The sequence below is a fragment of the Cyprinodon variegatus genome, unplaced genomic scaffold, assembly GCF_000732505.1.
Source record: "Cyprinodon variegatus isolate N-32 unplaced genomic scaffold, C_variegatus-1.0 Scaffold154, whole genome shotgun sequence".
NCBI lineage: Eukaryota > Metazoa > Chordata > Actinopteri > Cyprinodontiformes > Cyprinodontidae > Cyprinodon > Cyprinodon variegatus.
The window spans coordinates 272,987-297,499 of record NW_015150607.1 but is presented as its reverse complement, the minus strand read 5'-3'; the positions used below and the strand labels follow the sequence as shown (position 1 = coordinate 297,499).

Below are 24,513 nucleotides of genomic sequence, written 5' to 3'. Positions count from 1 at the left end.
ACTGAGTTGCTGCCATGTGATTGGCTGCTTAAAAATTAAGTGTTAACGAGCAGTTGGACGGGTGTACCTAATAAAGTGGCCGGTTTGTTGCCAACATCCAATAAATCAAAGAAGAAGAAGAAGAAGAAGAAGAAGAAGAAGAAGAAGAAAAAAAGACTTGTTGACTTTTAACAACACTTTATTTACACAATTCAAACATATCAACAATTGACGTAAAACAAGTGTCAGTTAAAAATCACTGTTAAAGTGAAAACAAGTACTCATACTCGTACTGTGAAAACAAGTGTCAGTTAAAATCATTAAATTAGGAGCTTGTTAAAATGCAGTTCTCCATCATCTGACACAGTACATAAAATGTTTTTAAAACCCCACAACTGAATAAAATCCTTCAAGAAATAGAGAAACCTTTGAACATATGGTTTACCTCTGTCCTACTACACACAGCTTCTGGAAAGAGTTGAAAGACTGGATTTCTTTAAAAATTAATGATGTCCCCCCCATTTGCACTAAATGATGTCATTTTTTATATGGACCATCTTCCCCAGACTTTTTCTTATACTATCAATGTCCTCCTGCTGTTTGGTAAATATCATATCCACTGTGCTGAATGGAGAAATTCTAAACCTTCCTTTCACTGGTGTATTAATGACTTACTTTTTTGTTTTTCTTTTATTGTAATTGATCTTTATCTGTTCATGTACACCTTTGCTATCCTCTCTGAGAGTATTTTTTCATGTAAACGTTTTTGACCTAATAAAAAAAAAGAAAAATCCTCTAAGAAGAAGAAGAAGTAGAAGAAGAAACAGAAGAAGAAAAGAAAATCCTTCCCTCCCTAATATGGCGGCGACGCTTACGTTTGAACATCCTTCCTGTAAAACCTCGACGCTTTGATATGACGCGTTTTATTTTGGGGCGTTTTTTTTCCACTTTTCACTGAGCTTAAGCGGTCTACATGGTTTGCGCCTAGTGGAGAGTAAGAGACTTGTGTGACTGAATTTCTACTTATGCAAGCTAGAATGTAGCGAACCCGTAGCATCTTTTTATTTGCAATATGAAGAATGGAAGAAGACGATGTTTCTATCAGAGAGCAGAATTTCCACAGCCAAGTGCGAGAGTACATCGTAAGTAACGGAGCTAGCTGGCTAACGTCCCCTTACAGCATATCAGTGAGGGTTAGCATCGGCTTTATAATCAAGCGGGCCGATTTTAGAGAATTTTCAAAACGTGAAACTTTTTACATTTTGAAAATGTCCACTTGCTGGATAGAAAAAAAAAATGAAACCGTATTTTGAAAGCAAAATAATCTGACGTTGGCGTTGCTAGCTAACTAGCTCTTCATAACAAGTTGCCTCTAAGCAATCTGTTGGTATTTTATTTCCTATCTTTTAACTTTTTTTTTTTAAACACATTTTTCGTTTTATACTATACTTATTTAGGATTTAGCTAGTTCTATTTTTTGCCCAAAATAATGAAAATAAAACACAATTCGTCATAAATCTTTTAAAAAAATAAAACTAAAATCAGCAGGTGAATTAGAAAAAACATTATCAGCACAGCTAACACCAAACTAGACATTAATAAACCCAAGGTAGTTATTGCATTAATTAATAAAGAACGTAATTCTTTTTGTCACTCATTATTTTGGACAGTTTTATGGTTTATCAATATATAGTAATTTATTCGAATTTTGCATTATTTACATAAACTGTCTCAAGCATGCATAGATTATGTCTAGGTTCAATAATTGTCCATTTTTAAAAAACAATGAAGAAATACTCTGATGTGTATATTTTACACATTTCTTTAGGTATGGACTGGTAGGGTTAAAATAATTTGTATTTTTTTTTTATTTTATTGAACTTCACAGGGATGGATGATAATGCTAATTGTTATTTTTTCCCATATAAAGCCTCTTGTAGAGCTGCAATATTTTTAATTTTCTACAATATAATACCTGCATAGGATTGCTTAGATGCAATACTTCCTTTATCATTATAGTATCCGTTAATTTTCTCTCAATAATTTTTTAAAACTCTTCACTGTTATGCTATTCTTATTTCTATGCTGTGAGCACCTGGATGTCCCCATTGTGGGACAATAAAGGGATTTTCTATTCTATTCTTTGTATGTCATTTAAAAGAGTGGTGTATTGCCCTTGATGCGTGCAGCTGATTTCGATCTAACCAACCCACATCCTATACCTCAGAGAAAGTAGTAATAACATAGGAAATAGATAATTAAAGATGTTAAAAATTTTGGTTAATCTAGTGTCACCAGTGTGCGATTTTGAGTATTTTAAAAACATGTTTTTCCTTTTAATGTGTTTCAAGTTGTTTTTTTTGGGGAGGTTTATGTTGCTACATTGTCAGTGAGAAAAATTTAGGGAACTCTGGGTAATACTCTGTCTGGGTTAGTTCAGATATATATTCGTGACAAATATTTGATAAACGATCAAATGTCTCAGCAGCAAGTAGGCTCGTATTTTTTATTAATTTTTTACTGTAGGCTCGTACGTGTTCTTCTAAGCGCTTGTGCTCCTTAATATCCCATATCAACATGCTTAACACCACGTTGTGAAGTAAGAGTATCGTTTATCAGCAGTGTTTCTGTGAGTCAGCTTATGGATGGATTTACTCAAGCATATTTAAAGGGGCCTGTGCTAACTTTGCAGTCCAGGCTACTCTTGGTTAGGTTTAAAAATAGGTTGACTCCACTCTTTGACAAGAGGGTATGCCTCTAATTGATGTGTAGCTGGTGAATTCTTGCTGTATGATAGATTAATTCAATCTTAAAACGGGCACACAAAAAACACACAAAGTCTGGCTTTTATGCAGCAGAAATATAACCAGAATGTCATGGTCAGGCATCCTTTATAGAACAAATTAACAAAGCAGTCTGCTTTTGTAAACCACCTCTACTTCAATCCAAAAACTGTATTTATTATATTTTCATAATTTAGCTGTTTACCAACAGCCTGATAAACCAGACTAAATGTGGGATTAAATGTGTAATTTAGTCTGGCCCGATGATTGAGACATCAGAAGATTGTTGATGAGAACAGCAACTGACTGTGACTTAGTAAGTGCGACAGAAAGCTGGTGGGGGAGTGTAAACAAACAGCCTATCGGTAAAATGGTGAATATGTCCTTCTTAAAAATGAATGAGCCTCCCCCTGCTCACGTTTCAATGAAAACCCCAAGTCTAATCCTTCCAAAACTGATTCCAAAGCTGAGTCAAACGAAAACTGTTCAATAGTTGTTGCAATCTACCTTGTTGTGCTTTCTCAGCTTTGACCTCACGTCAAAACCCCGCCCACATTGCATCCAAAAATTTAAAACACATCTCTACGCTGTGTTTGGCCTGCCTGTTCTAGGGCCTGGGGCATTGATCGAGGCTAGACCACTCGCAGGCAAAAAAGGATTTGGCCGCTGGTGGGTGGGGCTAGTTTACTAGGCTAGTTTATCTATATAGAGGTCTGTGCTGTTTTTTTTCCTTACCATGTGTATTGATCTTGAATATACTGGTGTTAACATACTGTGTTCTATGCTGTTCTGAATTGCTCAAATAAGTAAAATTGGGCCACTCTTGTTAACAGATCCATCCAATTCCATCTGGTTGTTGTTTGTGCTTTGTGAAAAGGAGTAGAGGGGAAGGAGATGGGGTTGGTCATGTGGTGATTATGCAGCACAGGACTGTGGAGTGTTTAACTGAAGCAGAGAAGCAGTATCAACGCTGAGGTTGTTTGAGTGTTATGTAGAATCTTACTTAGATCTTTTAAAGGCAGAAACAGTGCTATACTTCCTTTCCAGTTTAGCTTTTTGTATAGTAGTAGGCTGGTTCATCTGGCAAGATAATTAGCACAAGATAATTGTGCCAATTTCTTCCCGATCTTCCCAATTATGAGAGCCATTATCTCTCAAAATGTATATATATATATATATATATATATATATATATATATATATATATATATATATATATATATTTATATGAGCATTGTTTTTTTTTATCTTTTGTGTACAGTGAAGAATATGACTGCTCTATTCGCTCCACTGAAATATTTTGTTACCGGATTGTGGCGAAAAAACAGTTTATAGTGGTTTGTCAGACGCAATGCTTTCTTGGTGTCCGAGGATCTGATTTACATTAAAAGTCTATGGTGGACAGCATCAGAGATGCTGCGGTGCATCCGAGCAACAGGAGTGGTGGGTCAGAGTGTTCAACGCTCTGAACTTTTTGCAGCTTGACACAACTCCTTTATTAATCAGTAAAGGTAATCAAGCAGTTTTCGTAGAGACAGACGCTAACTGCAAGGCGCTATCACTTCTGCAGAGCTGTCAGAATAGGAAAAATGAATACATTTAAAGGGGTGAAACTCAACAAAATTTAAAAAGCAAGGAAAATTTATCCTTTTAAATCCGAATAAAAGAGAGTGAGCTCTGATCATTATTACTCCATTAAAACATTTTCTCACTCAAGTGTGGAAAAATATTAACTAAAACTGTTAAAAACCTGCCAGCCAGAAAAAAAAAAAAATCTTCTATAGTGGTACCTTCATTTTCTACCACATGTATATTTTTGCAACCAAAAAAAAACACTATAGTGATTTCCAACTTGTAGGAACAGCAGCAGGAAATCCTTAGTGCTTGGCCGGCGTAAAGCTATAGTGGAGGATTTTCATGCACAGCCCTGTATCCGCTCCCGAGAGAAAATGCCAATTAACCGTAGGATCATAGTCCTGTGAAATTACATTTTGACGCCTTATAACTACTTTTTCCCACTTATGCAGCAAATAAAGCAAACCTATGTCTCACCTACTGCTGTAAACACAGGCCGTCTGTTGAGTCTTTGCTTGATGCGCGTCTAGGTCATCAGAGTTGGTTGATGTGTAATGTGCTACGCTTTTGGTGTGGCAGTAGAGAAAACGCTGTATAACACAAACTCTGCTATCCCCGATTTGTGATCGTTACACATGGGGAAAATCACCCAACGATTTAGAAATCTTGCAGCTTTAACCAGCTTTTAGACGGGAAATAATGTTAGTATCAGGAATTTAAAGGTTTCTTGGAACGAAAAAAATCTCATTTTCTTTTCTTCAACTTTGTTTGTAATTGTCTAAGGGGGAAACTGGGTGTGAAGAAGATTAGAATGTTGGCTAGCTGCTGTCTTTCTGTTTCTGTTGTGAGCCTGTTTATCAGCACTCAGCACCTGATTCTGGGTTATTTTGGGTTTGCCCCACAGATAACTTGCAAATAGTAAGTAGCCTTAAATGCATTAGTCTTTTTTCAATGGCTTGTGCGCAGCATGTGGGGGGCGCTTTCATATAACATATGTCCGAAATGCATATTTTAGCTGAGTAATCTCTATATTCAGAATGATTTATGCAGTGTTGACAGTGTGCGACGTACCGAAGTGAGTTTCTAATTTTAGCTGCATCCTGATTAGTTTTCCAGTTGGAATTAGGAATGTGGTATATGATCTAAACTAGCCAGACAGTTTTCACCCTGATGTTATTTCTTTTTACCATTGGACTAGAAAAAAATACAACATAGTATTAAATGATCACAAATGCTCTATCAGTGGATCATATTGATTATTTTAATAGTGTCGCGTTTTTATTGCTAATCAATCAGCTGAAACTACCTGAGTCCTTCGAAACTCTTTGAGGTAAAAACCTTTAATTCTGTCCAACCGGTATTTTAAAGTAAAGTTTCAAAATGTGTCTGTGATGCCATTAAAATATTACACCTCATCAAATCTAAGAGTAATCAGTTGTTGTATGCTATATTGCATTTTGACACCCAAATAGTAAAAGGTTTCATAACATTCTTGTACGTTTTATTTCACATGATGTCACATGATGGGTACTTTTGCAGCAAGAAAGTCGGCGGTTTATATCTTAGCTAGTTTGCATTTTCTCCTTTTGCATGCATGAGTTCTCTCTGGGTGCTCTGGTTTCCTTTCAGGACCTGAGGGTCTCAGAGGGTTCAGACCCCCTGAGACCCTGCAGGAATAAACCATTGTAGAGAACACAAGGATGGATATTTGGAAACTGAATTTTAGCTACCGTAGTAATATTTCATAGTGTGTACAGCTTGGTGTATCACATCTTTAGGCTTTGCATGGAATAGGGGGGTCCGGGGTTATTTTTGAAATTTAGACTCTCTGAAATGCTATTTCCTGCATTTTTAGGTGGAATTTAGATAACATTTTTATCTTTGTTCCAACACTACTTTTGTCCTGATTATGGGAAGTGTTTGTAATTGGCTAGAGTTGGAAGTTTCATAACAATGACAATATTATATTTAATTGCTTAATTCAAACAACCAAAAAGTGTAATTTGAGCAGCAAAAAGCACCTGCTGCTTCATTTTTGATGCTTGTATACATTATGGTAAGACTCGCCTCAAGAGCATCTTTGATGTGTCCAGTAAAGTGTATACAGATGCGTCTGTCAGTGGCAGAGAGCGGCCTTGCTATATTTGCTGTGATAAGGGGTAAAAAGTAGTTTTGATATATTTTTATGTGAGAAAGTTCACCTCAAAACATATCTGTGCAGTCAGTTTATCAAGATTAAGGTCCTGCCATAAAATATTATATCGCTGTCGGAGCCGCTCAGACCCCACATACCGACGCCGTCACTGGGAATCCAGCAGCAGCTGCCTCAGACCGCTCGTCACCTCTTAGGGAATTTCTCCTACTCTTCGTGGCAGCTAGAAGTAAATGTTAGGGTTTTCAGGTATGTGGTACAAACTGCAAGCACCAGAATAACAGGGTGTACAATTAGTCATTTTTTTTAGTAAAAAAAACCCCACATTTCCACCTAAAACGCTGTTTAGAAAGAAGAGCATGCAAAAAATACATCCTAATCATGTCTAAAGCACAGAGAAGCAGCACTATTCACGAAGTTGATGTCTGAATGTTGCACCCATTCTTTAGAGACCGCTCTCCCAGAAAATCCCCAAAAACGTTGGGGTCAAAGTCGTAAATCAAAGTTGTAGCAAAAACATCTCTGGATTTAAACCTCTTCTGCATTCTAAAAATTCTTCCCTTGCTGTTTTCAGATTTGCTTCCTCCTGTTTGCCGTCCTCTACATTGTGTCCTACTGCATCATAACCAGATATAAAAGGAAAAGCGGTGAGTCTCTTTCAAGCATGTTCAATAGCTCAGGAAAAAAAACAATTTCCTTTTACATCACCTGCAGGAACTCTGAGGATGATTCAGAGTTGGGAAAGGCCTTGTTTGCTCACAGACACAACCTCTCTTTGTGTTCAGATTAAAACAAAGTCATTAAAATAAAATCTCCTGGAGAATGTCGAACAGACAACACCCTTTTCTTCTGTGCCGTCTGTCACCTGTAGCTCTGTCAGCATAAGCTGTATCCACCCTTAGTTGTTTAGGGCTTTGGATGCCTGTAATGTAAAGAGTAAAAAAAAATCTTCTTAATTCTGACAATCCATTTTCTGTAGGGATCAGTGGCTAGTGAGGTAAAGTCAGTCTTTTTGTGAGATCTTTAACATTATACTCTAACAAATAATGAAGCTAATCTCTTTATTTGAGGACAAAGTGTCTGGGTCAGCTAGTCTTTCTCTCTTCTATGTAAACAGCAGGTCACCTTATCTTCCTGTTTTTTTAGTCATTCCTAAACATGATGTTGCATTAAGTGCTCTTTTCCTTACTATTTTATGCTAAATTGCGAATTGAATGTCAGGTGTCTGTGATTTAAAATAAAACAAGATCAGAAGAAATCATGTTCAAGCTTTTTCCACCTTTATTTTGAAGCATGTCTACTCTTTTCTAGATGAAAAACAAACACATCTATTTGAGGGTAAACATAACAAATGACGGTTCAAAGCTCCATGCTATTAGATGTCAGCATTCAGACCTCCTGAGTTCACATATGCCTCCAGTAATAATGAGCTGAATCTGATCTGATGCAGGGTCCTCTTCAGTTTTTACTCTCATTTGGAGCCTTTTGATTAAGCCAATGTTTGCTGGAAGGTTTTGCTTTCAAAAAGCGTTTGTTGCTACCATGGCACACTGATAACAGCATATGTTGTCACTGTAAAGAGAAAATATGAGGAAGCAGTGACATTACTGAGAATTTCACATTTATTCTTAAATGGAAAAATAATGAAACTGATAGAGACTAGCAACCTTTAGACATTTCCTAGTTATTGTGTTTTTTTGAGTTTTTTATACACCTTTCATGTATTCTCTGAATATATCTACTAGGGAGTGGAATTACAACGCAACCGTCTGTTCTTTGATATGTTGCATTATGGCCTGGCTAATGAAAGAAAACGTAAACATTTGACCATCATTAGAACATGGTGGTGGAACCATCATCCTCTGGTGTTACTTTTCTTCAGATAAAACAGAGCTTTTGTCAAAATAGATGAAATAATTTTGGCAATCAAAAATCTGTTTTGGCTAGAGCTGAAACATTTAATCAGATTAATCATAAATTATGGAAATAATCGTCAACTAATTTAGTAATCCAAAAATGAAATACAGACCAGCCCACTGTTTTTTTAGGTATGATAAGTAGGACATGTCCAGGAAAAAGGGGATGTCTGGTCACCCTACCATATCAACAACTTGATGTTTCAGTGAGTGAGTGTTTTTGTTATGTGTCTCAGCAGCTTCGCTCGTTGTAAACCAACCAATTAGCGCACAGCTCATCTAAATATTCATGAGCATACCATAAAAGGAAGAAAACCTTTTTTTTTTTTCTTATAATCAAGCTTGCATTGCTTGCTTCACCATTAGGGCTCTTAGAACAACAAATATGCCATTTTAAGCCCAACCAATGTTACGCACCCTATTCAGAGACCTTAAGGACCAGCACCAGATACCCTACAGTCATAGCCAAAAGTATTGAGAATGACACAAATATTATATTTTCACATGATCTGGTGCCCTCTGGTTTTCATGTGTGTATGTCAGATGTTGCCATCACAAACAGAAATACAATTGCAATCATATTATGAGTAACAAAAGCTTTTAATGACAGAAGTTCATGCAGCAAGTCAATATTTGCAGTGTTGACTCCTCTCCTTCAGGACCTCTGCAATTCTCCCTGGCATGCTCTCAATCAACTTCTGGACCAAATCCTGACTGATAGCAGTCCATTCTTGCATCAATGCTTGCATTTTGTCAGAATTCCTAGGTTTTCGTTTGTCCACCCATCTCTTGATGATTGACCACAAGTTTTCAATGAGATTAAGATCAGGGAAGTTTCCAGGCCATGGAACCCAAAATCTCTATGTTTTGTTCCCTGAGCCAGTTAGATATCACCTTTGCTTTATCGCAAGGTGCTCCATCATGCTGGAAAAGGCATTGTTCATCACCAAACTGGTCTTGGACAGTTAGACGAAGTTGCTCTTGGAGGACATTCTGGTACCAGTCTTTATTCATGGCTGATTTTTTAAGTAAGACTGTGAGAGAGGTGACTCCCTTGGCTGAGAAGCAACCCCACACATGAATGGTTTCATGATGCTTTACAGTTGGCATGAGACAAGACTGGTGGTAGTGCTCACCTCGTCTTATCCGAACAAGCTGTTTTCCAGATGTCCCAAACAATCGGAAAGGGGATTCATCAGAGAAAATGACTTTACCCCAGTCCTCAGCTGTCCACTCCCTGTACCTTTAGCTGAATATCAGTCTGTCCCTGATGTTTTTCCTGGAGAGAAGTGGCTTCTTTGCTGCCCTTCTTCAGACCAGGCTTTGCTCCAAGAGCCTCCACCTCACAGTACGTGCAGATGCACTCACACCTGCCTGCTGCCATTCCTGAGCAAGCTCTGCGCTGCTGGTAGCTCGATCCCGCAGCTGAAACACTTTTAAAAGACGGTCCTGGCGCTTACTGGTCTTTCTTAGGCGCCCTGGAGCCTTTTTGGCAACAATGGAACCTCTCTCCTTGAAGTTCTTGATGATGCGATAGATTGTTGACTAAGCTGCGATTCTCTTTCCTGTTAAGCCATTTTTGTGCAGTGCAGTGATGACTGCACGTGTTTCTTTAGAGATAACCATGGTTCACAGAAGAGAAACGATGATGCCAAGCACCAGCCTCTTTTTAAAGTGTCCAGTGGTGTCATTCTTGCTTAATCATGACAGGTTGATCTCCAGCCCTATCCTCATCACCACCCACACCTGTGTTATTGGATGACGTTGAAATGTTTTTGGGGGATAAAGTTCATTTTCTAGGCAAATATTGACTTTGCATTTAATTGCTGTTATGCCAATCACTCTTTATAACATTCTGGGGTATATGCAAATTGCCATTATAAAAACTGAAGCAGTAGACTTTGTAAATATTAACATTTGAATCTTTCTCAAAACTTTTGGCCATGACTGCATATAGTCATTCTATGACCCCTTTAAAGCACATTCAACTCTACATCATTACACATTAACATTTTAGGTGGAAAACCAGCCATGGAGCATCTCAACTTTATTCTTAACCTGGCTAGAATTGTGTTTGCTAAAAAACTTTCCAACTAAATCCCTTTCTTAATAAAAAAAAAATAAAAGTGAATGAAGTGTAATACTGTTGACATTCTGGTCTATAAAGTGTTTTGATTTACTTTCCAGATGATCATGAGGATGAAGATGCGGTCGTTAACAGGATATCGTGAGTGTTGCTGATTTTTTTTTTTATCCCTCTCCTCTTTGAGAAGCAAATACTTCTTATTCTGCTGACCCAATACTTGTCAGAAATGGAAACAAAGCTTGTGGAATTTACTAGTATGGAAATAATAGTCTGTATTTTATTTTGATATAATATTTGTTTATGTAAGAATGAGATAACTAAAGATCAATGAGCAATATTTCATGTATTCAAGACTCTTTGTATCAATGCTTCTCCTTTAGCTCTGAGAAAGATGGCGGCAAATGGCGGAAAGTATAGTTGTAGCAATATTATTACAAATGCTAAAAGAAAGATCCTGGTAATTGTTGAGAATAATGCTTTGGGTAGCAGGACCCCTGGAAACAAATTCATTTTATTCCAATATATAGAGGGGTTTGTACCACACCTGTTAGCACGTTTTATTGAATCTTAGTAAACAGCAGGCTGATCATGCAATGAATTTGGCTCTGTTCTAGGCAGTAAGCTGGTAGTTAGTTAGCTGCTATACCAGCTATATCTCCGTTTTCCATTTAAAGTCTATATTCTGTCATACTTGGACAACTTTTATTGTCATTTTCTATACACAGTGTGTATACAAAGCAAAAATTTTGCCAATCCAAAATTCTACCAATCATTCGATGTTTATCTTATTTGTAAAATTGTAAAACATTTTTTTTTTTTTTTTTGGAATATAGATGTTATTGTAACTGAAGTTTTTTTGTCGGTTTTGTTTTTGTCTTGGTTAAACCTACAGATTATATTTGTGCACCTTCACGCTGGCGGTGTCTGGCGGTGCGGTATTCCTGCTGCCGTTCTCAATTATTAGCAACGAGATCCTCCTCTCCTTCCCCAGAAACTACTACATCCAGTGGCTCAATGGCTCCCTCATTCATGGTCAGTGCTTCACTCTGTTTTTGCATTTTAGTTGCTGATAAATCTGTAGTTTCTGTGAACTTTATACATGATGAAGGTAAAAAAGAGTTGATAATAGAATTAAATGATTGTTTTATACATTATATTTGTAGCAGATAAACAAAAAATACAGTCTTCATGTATATCAGTGCTTTAATTACCCTATCATTAAGTAAGAATACATGTATTTTCATAATTTCCATTAATTACTAATTTTTTTAATATATGAAATAATATTTAAAGTGATAGTTCAAATGTAATTTTATTTAAATTTTATTTTTTTTACAGAAATCGTTACCTTTTCTTTCTCTATAGATAAATATGCTTGTCAAGGTTAAAAAAAATATACCAGTATGTAATTCTGTAGATGGAAGTTTTGATGTTTAGTCAGAAAGCTAAAAATCAGCCAGTTCAAATGTTTATGCAATCAATATTTTATTTGATGTAAAAGTATCCACATTTGGCCTTGTATTCTTATTTATTTAGTAAACAGTTGCTCACTGGCTAGCAGACTCACAACTAACTCATTTAAGGCATTAAGGAAGACCCGGATTGTTCGTCTAGTTGGACATTATCATGAATTGGTACAAAAACAGATTATTAAAAAGATTAAGAAGCAGGATACCGTGTGATGTGGATGTGATGCACCCTATAAAAGCTTTAAATTGGGAGATTTTTGGAAACCACTGGAGTGAACATATGATTGTTGTTTTCTTTTGTGGAATCAAGACTGAAAGAAGTCTGGTTAATACCAGAAAAGATCAAATAAAAAAATCCAAGGAGGCGTGTCAAACTGCTTGCAGATGGAGGTGGCAAGCCTTAAATCACTGGAGATGAGTTTAACTGTTAGTTAAATGTAGACCCATATGCTATCCACAGAAAAGTGAGAATCGTGCTTAAAGCTGATATTAACTATTAGTACGATCACCAAACATAATTAAGACCACAATTAGCTACAAAACCTGCCCTCAGCTATTCCCCAGGTGCCCTCTGCACAGATAATTTTCATGTCTCAGAAATATAAGATTTGTTTAAATCTACCCAGGATGTTACTCAACCAGCAAAAAAAAGACCAAAATAATCACTTTTGTTTAGAAAACATCATGTCCAAACTTGTCATCTTTTCCCCCTAAAAGTTTTAAATCCAAGCAGATATTACTGTGTTAACTTAACGCCTACATTTTACTTTAAGCTTACGCTAGTTAGCCTATGGAAGCAATGAAACTGTAGTGCAGCACATAAAAATTGAAGAGAATTTAGACTGAATTTATTTCTGGATGCGATAAATATTAAACGTTGTCCAGTGATGACCGCGGTCTTCCTATATCCACCTCTATGTTAGCACCTTTATACGGTTCTACCAAAAAAACTGTCACCATTGGAATTTTTCTTTGTCACCATAATGAGAATAAGGTTAAAAACTCGGATCACCACCAAACGTAGAAAACTATTCTAGTGCTTATTTGCATTATTAATAAAGTAGCTGTCTTTGGGTAGGATTTTAATGGCTCAAAAATTCATCATTGTTAAACAGATGTTTTGTTTGTCACCCAGTTGATTAATATGGGACTGAAAAAAAATTATTTGTATTAGAAATAACATATATTTTTGTCACAGAAAAGGTCAGATTTGTGTAAATTATATTATAATGCTAATGGTTCAAACAACAGCCTACAGAGTGCAAAACAATGAAATTTGATTCTGATTGGTCTGATTAAGGATTGGAGAATAAATAAAGGTAAGGGATAATATTTGCCTGAATATTCCTTTAAAGTTCTTTTTTTTTTTTTTTTTACCATAAGTTCATTAGAAAAATGTCAGGGAAGTGTAATCTCTTATCTTACTTTCTGTTTACAGTTTTTTTTTTCTATTTTACCTTCTTAAACCTGACCTTCTGGTCACTATAGAAACAGCTGCTGCACATTTAAATTTCCCCTATATTTAGTATTAAGCTATAAACAAGATTGACCAAGAAATCAGGAGCTTTGGAGTCTAGAAGCAAATCAAACTGTAAAATGAGAAATCCTTTGAAACTCTGGAGGACTCCAACATTCCCTGTTTAATAAAATGTACTGAACAAATGTTTATTCAGAGGTGCTATGTTGCCTGAAATCCACTAGGTGGCAGCGGAGACCATAATTTAAAAACTGATTCTGTTTGATAAAACCAGTTTTATTGACTCCTTAAATCCTGTAGAAAGACTGAAGGAAACCAGCATAAATGGACGACATGGTATCTTTAAAAGTTGAAGTAATGAACTATGAATTGCTGTTTTTTATGTGTTGCTAATGTGATGTGTTCCGTTCATGTAGGTCTGTGGAACCTGGTGTCGCTCTTCTCCAACCTTTGCCTCTTTGTCCTGATGCCATTTGCCTATTTCTTCTTGGAGTCTGAGGGATTTGCTGGATCAAAAAAGGTACATGTCTTATAAAAACAGATTCCACACAATATATTTGAGAGATTCTAAGAGAACTTTGAGAGAACTTTATCATCTAACGCACATTTGAATATAATTGAACATCTTAGTGAGATTTCTCTACATTCTTGCTTTGAGTGCATTTGTCCAGGAAAAGGTTTTCTTTTATTTCATAGTGAATCATAAGGATGTATTTATCCCCAATCAAGAGATTTCCTGAGAGCAGTCAGCAGCAGCAGGTGCGCAGCCTGTGCCCTCAGATTGACTCAGACAGGCCACTGTAACTGCCCCAGCAGAAAGCTCATTAGCCATGAAAGTCTGAATCTGGTCTTCGCTCAGTGCCACATCTTGACAAACCCTTTCAATAAGGCCGTAGGCTGCTAACGCTTCAACACTGCTGCATCGGCCTCACTGATTTAAAGCCTGATTCCTTGTCACCCCCTCCCCAGCCTTCTGGAAATAAAACTTCAAAAGCACAGGCTAATAATCGAGTTGTAAGGCTCAGCGAACTTCCTCGTTTAATTGATTACCCCCGCACCACCACCACCACCCCCACAAACCTTACCATAAGGAGAAAAAAAAGGGCTTGGTGCTCGTGTCCCAGAAGCCCATAAAGTGGAAGCAACATGACAGGACAATAGAGCCTTGCAGAAAGGAAAGGGAAAGATTTACCTTTAATATGCCTCATCCTGTGTCACAGTTTGAAACCTCTCTGGTTTATGTTCCTTCTGGCCAATGCACATAAAAATCTGTCCATACTGTAGGGTACAGGAACCCCGCTAATTGTTTCAATTTGATTCCTTTTTGCAAAAGAACACGTCTCTCTTATTTTTTTATTTTTTTAAAGCAAGTTTTATTTGTTTTTGAAACGGAGAAAAAGTTGATTCATATTTTATAAAAATGCATGGGGCTTGCATGTGAGCTTTGGTTAACGCGCACGACCCATAAACGGAGGCCTCAGTTCTTGACACGGCCGACCTGGGTTCGAATCTGGCCTGTGGTCCTTTGCCGCATGTCTCCTCCCCTCTCTTATACCCCCTTTCCTGTCAGCCTACTGTCAGAAAAACGATCCACTAGTGCCGTTAAAAAAAATGCATATTGGAGCTTAAACAATCAATCAAAAACGTTACCAATTTTTTTAAACTTCACCAACAGAATCCAGGGAAAAGTGTGGTATCAGCTTTTTTTTTTCCCAAACTCTCATTGTCAATATAGTTCAGTGAAGACAAAATGTCATGAAGACCAGGGTACATATATGACATGTCAGGGATAAAGTTGTGGAAAATTTAACAGCAGGATTAGGTTAGTGAACAGCTTTCAAAGCTTCGAGCGTCTCAATGCATCGTCTGAAGCTCACAATAGTATGGCTCACATGCAAACTCAATAAGACACTGCGTCCCCCTTAAGAGACATACCAAGGAAGAAGCGGCTTATCTAGTAGCTTATGCTACTAGAGGCACTTGAAAAAAGTGGAAGAAAGTTTTTTTTCGCCCTCTCCTCATAAGATGCCATGATACAATGATGCAATGATATTCTTAGTCTCTACAGTCCAAATTCAAATGACATCATAAAAGGATGGATTGATTTGATGTTACCTTGATGATGTGTACCTGTTTGTGTTTGTTAGGAACAGAAGTTCCTTTTTCCTTGATCTAATAGGAGGCTCTGAGGAGGATTAAGAAGTTGGAGTTGCTGTAGATTGTTTAATCTAATCAATATCTGTTATTCTTCTTCCATTTTGAGCTGTCGCGTCACAGCTAGGCATTACAGGCTTTATTTAGTCTCCATCGGGCTCTCTGATAGGTCTGCACTACTGTCTGTAGATTGCACCTCATCTGTTTATGTCCGCTCATTGTGCTCGGTGCTGGAATTCTATTTAGGCTAAAAAAAGACTATATAAGAATGGATGCTTGCTGCATATACGGTTATTTTATCCTGATCTAATACTTTTTCGATCTGTTTTGTATAGGCACATAATCTGACTATAAACCTTTAAGCTTGCCACAAAATTTAGCAAGAACCAAGAAACTTCCAGTTTAATGTTGCTAACGTCACACCTGCAAAAGAAAACACAACAGCTACACTTTGCTAAATGGAGCATTTTTCAGATCCACCAGGAGAAAGGGAGCAAGAAGTCATATTATACAAATGGTCGCGTTTTGTTTGTACATTTTCTCAACACAAACCAATCGGAAAACTAATCATTATCAATGTACAGCAATGTCTACATATCTTAACCTTAAATAAGAGGGGAATTTCCACCTAAAAAAGGGGGTAATCATCTCCACTTTTCCTACTTAGCAAATCCAATCGCATTTAGACATGAGGGAAAAAAGTTCTGCCCAGACGTGTCGACAACAAGCAGAAAGAAACTAGTACCCTGAGCACAGAATACTAAACAAAAAACATGTGGTGGTAAGGGTCAGTTTGTAGGGATACAATTTTGGGAACAAAGGAGAAGCTGGGTAGAGCTCACCTTCCTGCAGGAAAATGGTCCAGTCAAAGTCTGGAGCTTGATTCAATTTGGAATCTAGTTACAGTACTAAGAAATGGCTATTTGCAGAAGCAATTTAGCAAGCCTGGTAAGTGAAATCTTTAGTCTTTAGGTGTGCATAGTCTGGTTTGAATACAAAGACTAAACCAAAACCCCAAAACAGCTTAAAAACAATGGAAAGTTTCCCATCCAGATCACAAATACGACGGCTAGTAAAGTATGTTCAAGTTTGTGGTTTAGAAAACAGTTTAGGCACAAGGATCTATTAATTTTAAACAAACATGACTTGAGCGTCACTTCCATAAATCTGTTCAGAGGAAGCACTGTTCAGTGTTGTGCTTCACTTTTAGATATATATTGTGTCTGGGCGGGGGGGGGGTTGACACTTGGGCTTCCTCAAAAAAAAAAAAAATCTGAGCTGCCTGTAAAGGAAATAATGTCTCCGCAAGCAAGAAGAACGTAAAACACACATCTAGGTTTTTAGAATGTGATATTATCCTTTCATCCAATAATAGCATTAAACCGAAATGTAATAAGGTTTTATGTGGCATTTTAACCTCCTGGGCTTATGTTGTAGCCCTGCAAGGTCTCTTTGACTGCGGAAATGAAGGGAATGATGAACCTTACCGCTGACGCTATAAGTCAGCCTTTTCATGTGGCTGTGTTTACTTTTGACGATGTACTAAAAGACGCCAATGGCATAAGGATGGAAATGTGGATGTTTTTTCTTTTTTAATGTGTGGGTTTTTTTTAATGCACAACTCTTTAGGGGCTCTGTCACCCTGAATGATTAACAGTTTAACAAATTGTCCAAATTGTGGATGAATCAGGGGGGGACCAAGGGTTGTGATGTCAGAAGTTATTATCTAGCTTTTAGTTGCTGCTGTAAAATGTCTCCCGCTTTATGGCCGTGTTCTCAGATTTTTGCTAAAGACCTGTATTACTTTTGGCGCCAGGGGTTATTGTGGTGTTAGCTGTTACTATTGCTTATTAGAGTTTAAGTAGCTCAACTTGTGAGTCTCACAGATTTGGTTTATTAGTCATCCCTTTATTATTATTATTATTATTAGATGGTATTGTGGTAATGATAACCCACTGAAACAATCTGCACATCTTCCAAAAGACTGTGAAGATGTCTTCTTCAACCATCTATGCGACTTCAATCAACCAAAGGGAACTCTTGGTAGTTTAAAGCTGTTTTTATGTGGAACTATAAGATGAATGTTACGATAAATGTCTGGATAAAGACAACCTAAATCATTTTTAGTATCCAAGTGAGAAGTATCTATTTTTGCCTTGGTTAAGGCTGTTAATTGATTTTTCTTTTCTTAGTTTAGAATGATACTAACAACTGAAGGGGCGCTATGGGTTGAATGGCTTTTTTAGTCCTGGCCAGTATTGAAATCTTTTTGATCCTGAAGCGAGTTGGAACGAGTTTGACCCCATGACTGCCCCAGCGAAGGGCCAACAGGTTTCATCTGGTAGTTAAAGAAACTCCTCATCAATCTCATCCTAAGCCCTAACCCGCCGATGATGAGAAGTGTGTTTATTGTGGAGGAGGGGGAGGCGTGGGGGGGAGAGAAAATGTCTCGCCGAGCAAACCCTGTTTGGTGTTACTAAGATACTCCCCTTTGTTGGAGCTCCACAATGGGGGCCTGGATATTTATTTCAAATCTCCTGCACATGCAGACATTTTTCCCAGGCCTTCTTTCTAGGCAGGCCCAGCCAGAGAATATAGTGGTGTTTACATACCTTCCTTTAAGGTCACAGTGTCTCCCTAAAGCTGCCCGTTACAATGTTGGTTACCACAGCAACATATTAGCTTGAGCAGGGGAATTTTAAAAAGGACAAACAAGATTTTCCTGTCCTTTCATGACTCAGTTTTTCTAAACTGAAGCGAAACGTTGTGACTGAAACTTAACTGATTCTTGACCAAATTCCAAGCTGTTTTTGCTAAGAGAAAGAGATCAATCATTCGGGCAGAGTTGGAAAAGTTGATTATGTCTTGAGCTGCTCGCTGTCAAAATAATAGAGGAGACATGTATTAATTTGTAACCCAGAAAGAAACTTTATATGCATAACAGAGACCAGATTCTTCTTATTTCATGCTAATAGTTTGATTTTTGGCCTAATTACTAAATTCAGCTCATAATCTGGTTATTTTCAGGGCATTGCTGCGTGATTTGACTTCAGCAATGTCCGTTTTGCAGGCTCAGATGTCATTGGTGCTTCATTAAGAAGTCGAAACACTCTTTAGAAGTGTACCGAGCGGGTTTACAGGGAAATGTCCTTCTTTTCTGCTTTCTGTCTTTGACACGGTCATTGCACTGCTGCCGACTGGTTGAAGGATACGCTAATAAGGTCCCCAAGCATCTGGCATGTCTTTACCAAAGAGAACAGTGTTCTTTGCTAAGATGTGAAAAGGGCCCTGCCCCCTCCCTCCCCTTTTTACACTCTTGGCCCTTGTTGAACGCTTACCTGACAGTCAGCAGAGAGATGGCGTACAGGATGATCTCTGCCACAACCTGCTGACCTGCTCAAGATTGATTGCAGAAGCAAGGAAGCTCCTGTTGAACCCTCTTCCTTTCTCTCTCACTTAAGTCTTATATTTTTTTCTTCATTAAAACAGTTATGCAACAGAGCAAAGATCTTATACACTTGTCTTCATTTAGCTTTTAGAGGCATTACCTTGCAAACATTTTCCAGTTCAGTTGAATCCATGAAATCTTTTCACATTCTGTCATGTTAAAAACATGACCGAATGCTAGTGTACTTAAGCCTATGAGGACGCTGTGCTAAAATTCTTCACTGCTACGCAGAAATATGACTGATTAACCAATTTTTTAGGAGTGTATTTGCCCTTGACTGACATCTGGGCTTCTTCCCCCATGGCTCTGTCCAGCATATTCCAGTGCAACCGCTGGTTGCTCTGAAAGTTGCCAAAACTACACTGAAATTTGGCTAATAATATGACATTTAATCCATATTAAACTATCCACAGGTTAAACACATTTACAGTCTTATTTGCACATATATATGAAAAAGGCACTATGAAAACTTGAACCCCGTGCCTTTCAGATGCATATGCATTGGATTTTACATGTCTGCTGTAATTTTCCTTTTTAAAGTGGCACATATATGCTTTTTGCCCACCCCTGGCTGTGCTTACAGGTGCAATTTCAGTCTTAACCAGCTTTGCCTGAAGACTTCAAGTTTTGCCCTTTCTTTATTCCAAATTAGATTTGCTTTTATCAGACTGAAGAAAGACCCTCTACCAATATTGGTTTTGAATTCTTAGTACAGCTTCTCAATGGATTTAGGTCTAGCCTTTTGCTCTGGATTTATGCTTAAAGGTATAATGAAGGATTTTCACGAATTTCGAAAAGACTTGCCCTCTCCATTTAAAAAAAGATAAAATAAAAATTTGCACATGCACAACCCTGTACCCGCTCCCTTGAGGTAAAGTCTATTAAATGTATGTGTGAGCATGCAGGAGCCCATTTTGCGGTGAAGCAATAAGATGGTCGCTCGGATGGATCTCATCTCATCCACATTTATATAAAAAAAGTTTCCCTGCAAATAAGACTACAGGTAAATAAAAAACAAAACAAAACATGACCTGCTTGTGTGTGTTTGTGTGTGTGTGCTGCAGTGGAAATTTGGACGTGTTAGCGAGTATAACTACTAACGATGCAAATTACAAAACAAATAATCTTGCCTTCCCTGGAAAGTTAGAATGTAGAGGTAGATAACTTTTACCAGCAGTGATGTGAAATAGATTTCTCCAAATAGCATGCCAAACTGGACCCGTCGAGTAGAAACTTTGCAACCGAGGCATCAGTGGGAAGCCCGAACTGTGCTTTCAGCGGAATCCATTGCGTTGTTTGTCTTCTGAGGCCTTTCTCTTCTTCTCATACACTTCGTAGACACTCACTCTTACGTAGGGCTGGGTATTGTTCAAAAATTTTCGGTTCCGGTACCAATACCGATACCTTCACTTCGATACCGGTTCCTGAACGATACTTTTTTCGATACCAGTTCTATAATATCAATTCGAAGAAAAAGAAAATTACACAACATAAAAAAGTACAAATCTTGAGTTTTATTTTAAGCTTTGATTTTTCCATTTACATTTTTCCTCTTACATAAAAAAAAAAATTCAGTGTCTAATATTCACTGTTACATTGTGAGGACCTTTTTACTTAGCAGTTTTCCTTTAGAAAAATTACCATGTCTGACAAACAAGCCCGTTGAATGGGATCCTACTGACAGCGCACCGCTGGTATGTGGGGGTCTGAGCGGCTCCGACAGAAATATTGGAAGGCAGGATGAACTGACTGCACTGATTAAGTTTTCAGGTGGATTTTCCCACTTAAAAACATAATAAAACTACTTTATTCCCACTGATCGCAGCAAATATAGCTGCAAGGCAAAGAAAGGATAGAGTAGCTCCGCCCAACGCGCGTCAGAGCCACTTTTCGACCGCTTCTTCAGCCGCGCGTCAGAAGCTGGTACAAGCAGCAAAAAAGGAAGCAGCAGACGGGATTTTGCTGCTCCTGCTGCGTCCAGTTTGAAAGCAGCATGATTCACTCCGCTCTGGCTTTGCTCTGCCCACGGGCTGCTGAGAGGAGGATGGTCGCGCCGGCTGCGGTCCGCTCTTCTTGCAGTCAAACACCGAGCAACCTTCTGCTCTTAAATTGTTTCCATGCACGATGTATTGCATTGCGCACTATTGGCATCAGTCTTAATAAAGTGAAGCCGCACTTTTGACCTGGGGGGCATTTTAAAGGGGTTCTACGATGCTCGCAACCAGATACACATGAATCCTGGCTGTAGGCGTGACCACCTGTGTATTTTTCCTGGATGACGCAATCACGTTAAGTGTTACAGCCAATCACCGAAACTTTGTACCGAAAGACGAGGCATGTTTCGATACTCTGTAGAACCGAAGCATTTCGGTCGGTACCATAAAAGAACCGAAGTTCGGTACCCAGCCCTACTCTTACGACTCACGGCCATTTTCATAGATCCACGTTGGTAAGCTTCAATGACTGAAATTGAAGCTCACCACACATATACTATATTTTTATATTATTTTCAATATTTTTATATCTAAATAGAAACATTCCAGGACATTACAACTTTTTTTAATGCTTTTTTGTACTATATACACTCTCTTTATTTTGTCTTTTGTATATTTATCTTTAATGGCATCTTGCTTGAACTCTTTGTACTCTATATAAGCTACTGGAACCAGAGGTTTCCAGAAGGAGTAATCCCAAAGTCTGAAAAGGCGCATGCACATGAAAAAGGTAGCTACCTTCGGGGACGAGCATGTAGGATGGACTTAGGTAAACATATAACCAGAAAGATTGACAATTAGGAGGACCACTTATTTTGATGATCCACCCAGAAAAAGGACATCCTCCACTATACCTTTAAGGTTATTGTCCCAGTGTTAGTTTACTGCCATACATAGGGTTTTTCATGTTGGCCAATACAATAGCTTCTTTCCTGTGCTGGCGTTTTCCCCCACATAATCAACGCAAAGATGGCTTTCTTTAAAAAAATTACTTTCGTCTCTGTTACATAAGGTTCAAATTCATGGAGCACACAGCTAGCAGTGATGGAGTCATGGATCTTGCAGCTCTTCTTGTTTCCACAGGTTGATCTATCTCCAGCAGCCTTGATAAGTGAGGGTGAGGCTTTTTGTTCTTTGGAATTAGTACTTTTTCCTACTCTTAGTAATTAACTTCTTGGATTATCTCTGTCCCGTAAAGGTCTGACATAATAAACACATTTTAGTGTTTGGCTATAATTCGACTTAATGTGGAATTGTTTAAGGGGTATAATGTCAGGTACATCTGACTTATTAAATGTCAAATGTCTTTTATGAAGCTTTGAAATTTTTCTCTGGCCCAAACACACTTTTCTTGGAAATCTCTCCAGTCTTGTATAAGCCAATCTGCAGGCAAGCAGCCCCTTGCTGGATGTCGGTGTGAGGATCAGGGGATGTTGAATATTTTAGAACTGCTATATTTAGAGGTAGTTACACATTTAGAATAGCAAGAATAGAAACTTTCAGCGGGCACTCTGGATACAAAAGGGGCAGATATTTTTCTTTTTTTTCCCCCGAGCTGTCACCATTTGATCATAAAATCTTTGATCAATGATGGGGACTTCTTTGGACATCTTCTATTTATAAACCACACTTTCATTTTTGCAGCTACTGTGATTAGAAACGAGTGCCCTTTTTTCCTCAGCAGTAATATTCTATGAGGGAAGTTATGTCTGGCACTGTAGATTGTGGAGGATAGTAAAGGAGGTGATGAGCTCTGCCTTTGCCCTAAATGATGTGAATGTGGAATGATTTGAGACTTATAAATGATTGAGAGACCCAGCTAAAGGGAATATACCTTCAGCGTGGAGCGGGCAGCTTGTTAAGGTGGACTGGTGTGCTTGAATGGACACATGTCCTGCCTGTGGGTTTTGCGTGTTCTGATGCATCCTTAAGAGTGCACGTGTGGGACGTGGTTGAAGTCCCTGAAAGCATTCCCCTCTCTCACCTCTCTCAACTCTTGGGAGTAAGATTTGCTCAGTCGACTCCTTTCCTATCCCAGTCTTCCAATGCTGTTCCCTCGTTATCACTCCTTTGTCTTCTTTTTCTCCTTGTTTTGTGATGAATGTGTTTAAATCACACAAAAAAAGACAGTATGGAAAAAAAAATGTTAGGCAAGTTTTACATACATTTTTAATCTGCATTGAAACACAGACCTGAGGTTGTTTTGTTTCATAGGAAAAAAATGCACCCAGTTTGAATGTGTTAAATGTTTCTCTGTGCCTACCCAGTTAGCTGTGAAACAGCTGCAGTGTTTGTGTTCACCACACTGGGGCACTCTGGTCTCTGCCCATAGTCTTCTTGGTTGTGCTAGAAATTTCTACCCTTGCTGAGGCTTTTCCAGACATAAGAGGAAGTGATTGGCATGTAATTGCTCAATAATCGCAAAGGGATGCTGCAGGGGATTTACATTTTCAAGGATTAGCCTCCATTCTCATCACTCTACTATGGTTGTTAATACAGACTTAATAAATGATTGGTTAAGTGTAGATGTTTTGATCAGATATCTGATACTAACTAAGGGGTACCCCTTGATCTTTTTTTAAACATTATTTTATTACAACCAGAAACTTCTTCATGTTTTATTGGATTTTATTGGGATTATATTTGATAGATCGACACAAGACAACATGATCAGGAAGATGACAGAAGGGGAAACACATATTTCAGCAGTTTTCTTTTTAGTAAGTAAAAATATAAAGTGTGACTTTAATATCTGTTTATCCCCGTTTAACCTGATATGCTTGAATAAAATCTAGAGCAACCAGTTACCTTCAGAACTCAGCTAATTTGTCACCTAGCCCTAAGTAATTTAATCTCCATTAATCCAGCTGTTTATTGAAGACCTGTAAGTTTTTTTTTTAGAGATATTTTATTTATATTATATTAATGAGCAAACAGCACTGTGAAGACAATGGAACAGAGCAAACAGCTCATGGATAACTGCATGGGGAAGATTAAGGAACTGTTTGGTTGTGGAGCAAAGTTTCAAGATTTCAACATTTTATAGAGCACATTTTATAGAGATTATAATGACTCAACTGTTAACCTGCTAAGATGTGGCCATTATTTATTTTATTTTATTTTTTATTTATTTTTATTATGAATAAAAAAAAGAAATAATCAAGAGGCCCTAGGTAACTTTGGAGGAACAGCTCCACTCCACAGCTCAGTGACAGGAGTCCTGTTTGCAGTGTGCCATCTGACATCATAGGGACGCATCATAGGTGTGGGGGAAGTTTTCTTACCCAGCATTAAAAAAGACAATGTAAAGCAAAAGAAATAAATAAAATAAAATAAAATATACATATATTTAGACTGTTTTTTTTATCCCCATCACTTATCATCCACAATAAAAAAAAGTAGTGAATGCAGCATCATGATGTGGGGTTTAATTATTTTTAACCAATAAACCTGTTTAGATTTGTTGTTTGGAGCTAAACA

The 24,513-nt window shown here is 37.8% G+C and overlaps 1 protein-coding gene across 1 annotated transcript in view; it reads left to right on the top strand.

The window, feature by feature from the left end:
• The first annotated feature begins 936 nt into the window (after nucleotides 1-936).
• lmbr1 (limb development membrane protein 1) overlaps nucleotides 937-24,513 on the top strand; it is a 59,919-nt gene continuing 36,342 nt past the window's right edge. The window contains exons 1-5 of the mRNA XM_015377470.1: nucleotides 937-1,121; nucleotides 7,064-7,136; nucleotides 10,593-10,632; nucleotides 11,384-11,523; nucleotides 13,854-13,957. Of these exons, the coding sequence (XP_015232956.1) occupies nucleotides 1,059-1,121; nucleotides 7,064-7,136; nucleotides 10,593-10,632; nucleotides 11,384-11,523; nucleotides 13,854-13,957 (420 nt within the window). The 5' untranslated portion in view covers nucleotides 937-1,058. The remainder of the gene's footprint in view (nucleotides 1,122-7,063; nucleotides 7,137-10,592; nucleotides 10,633-11,383; nucleotides 11,524-13,853; nucleotides 13,958-24,513) is intronic.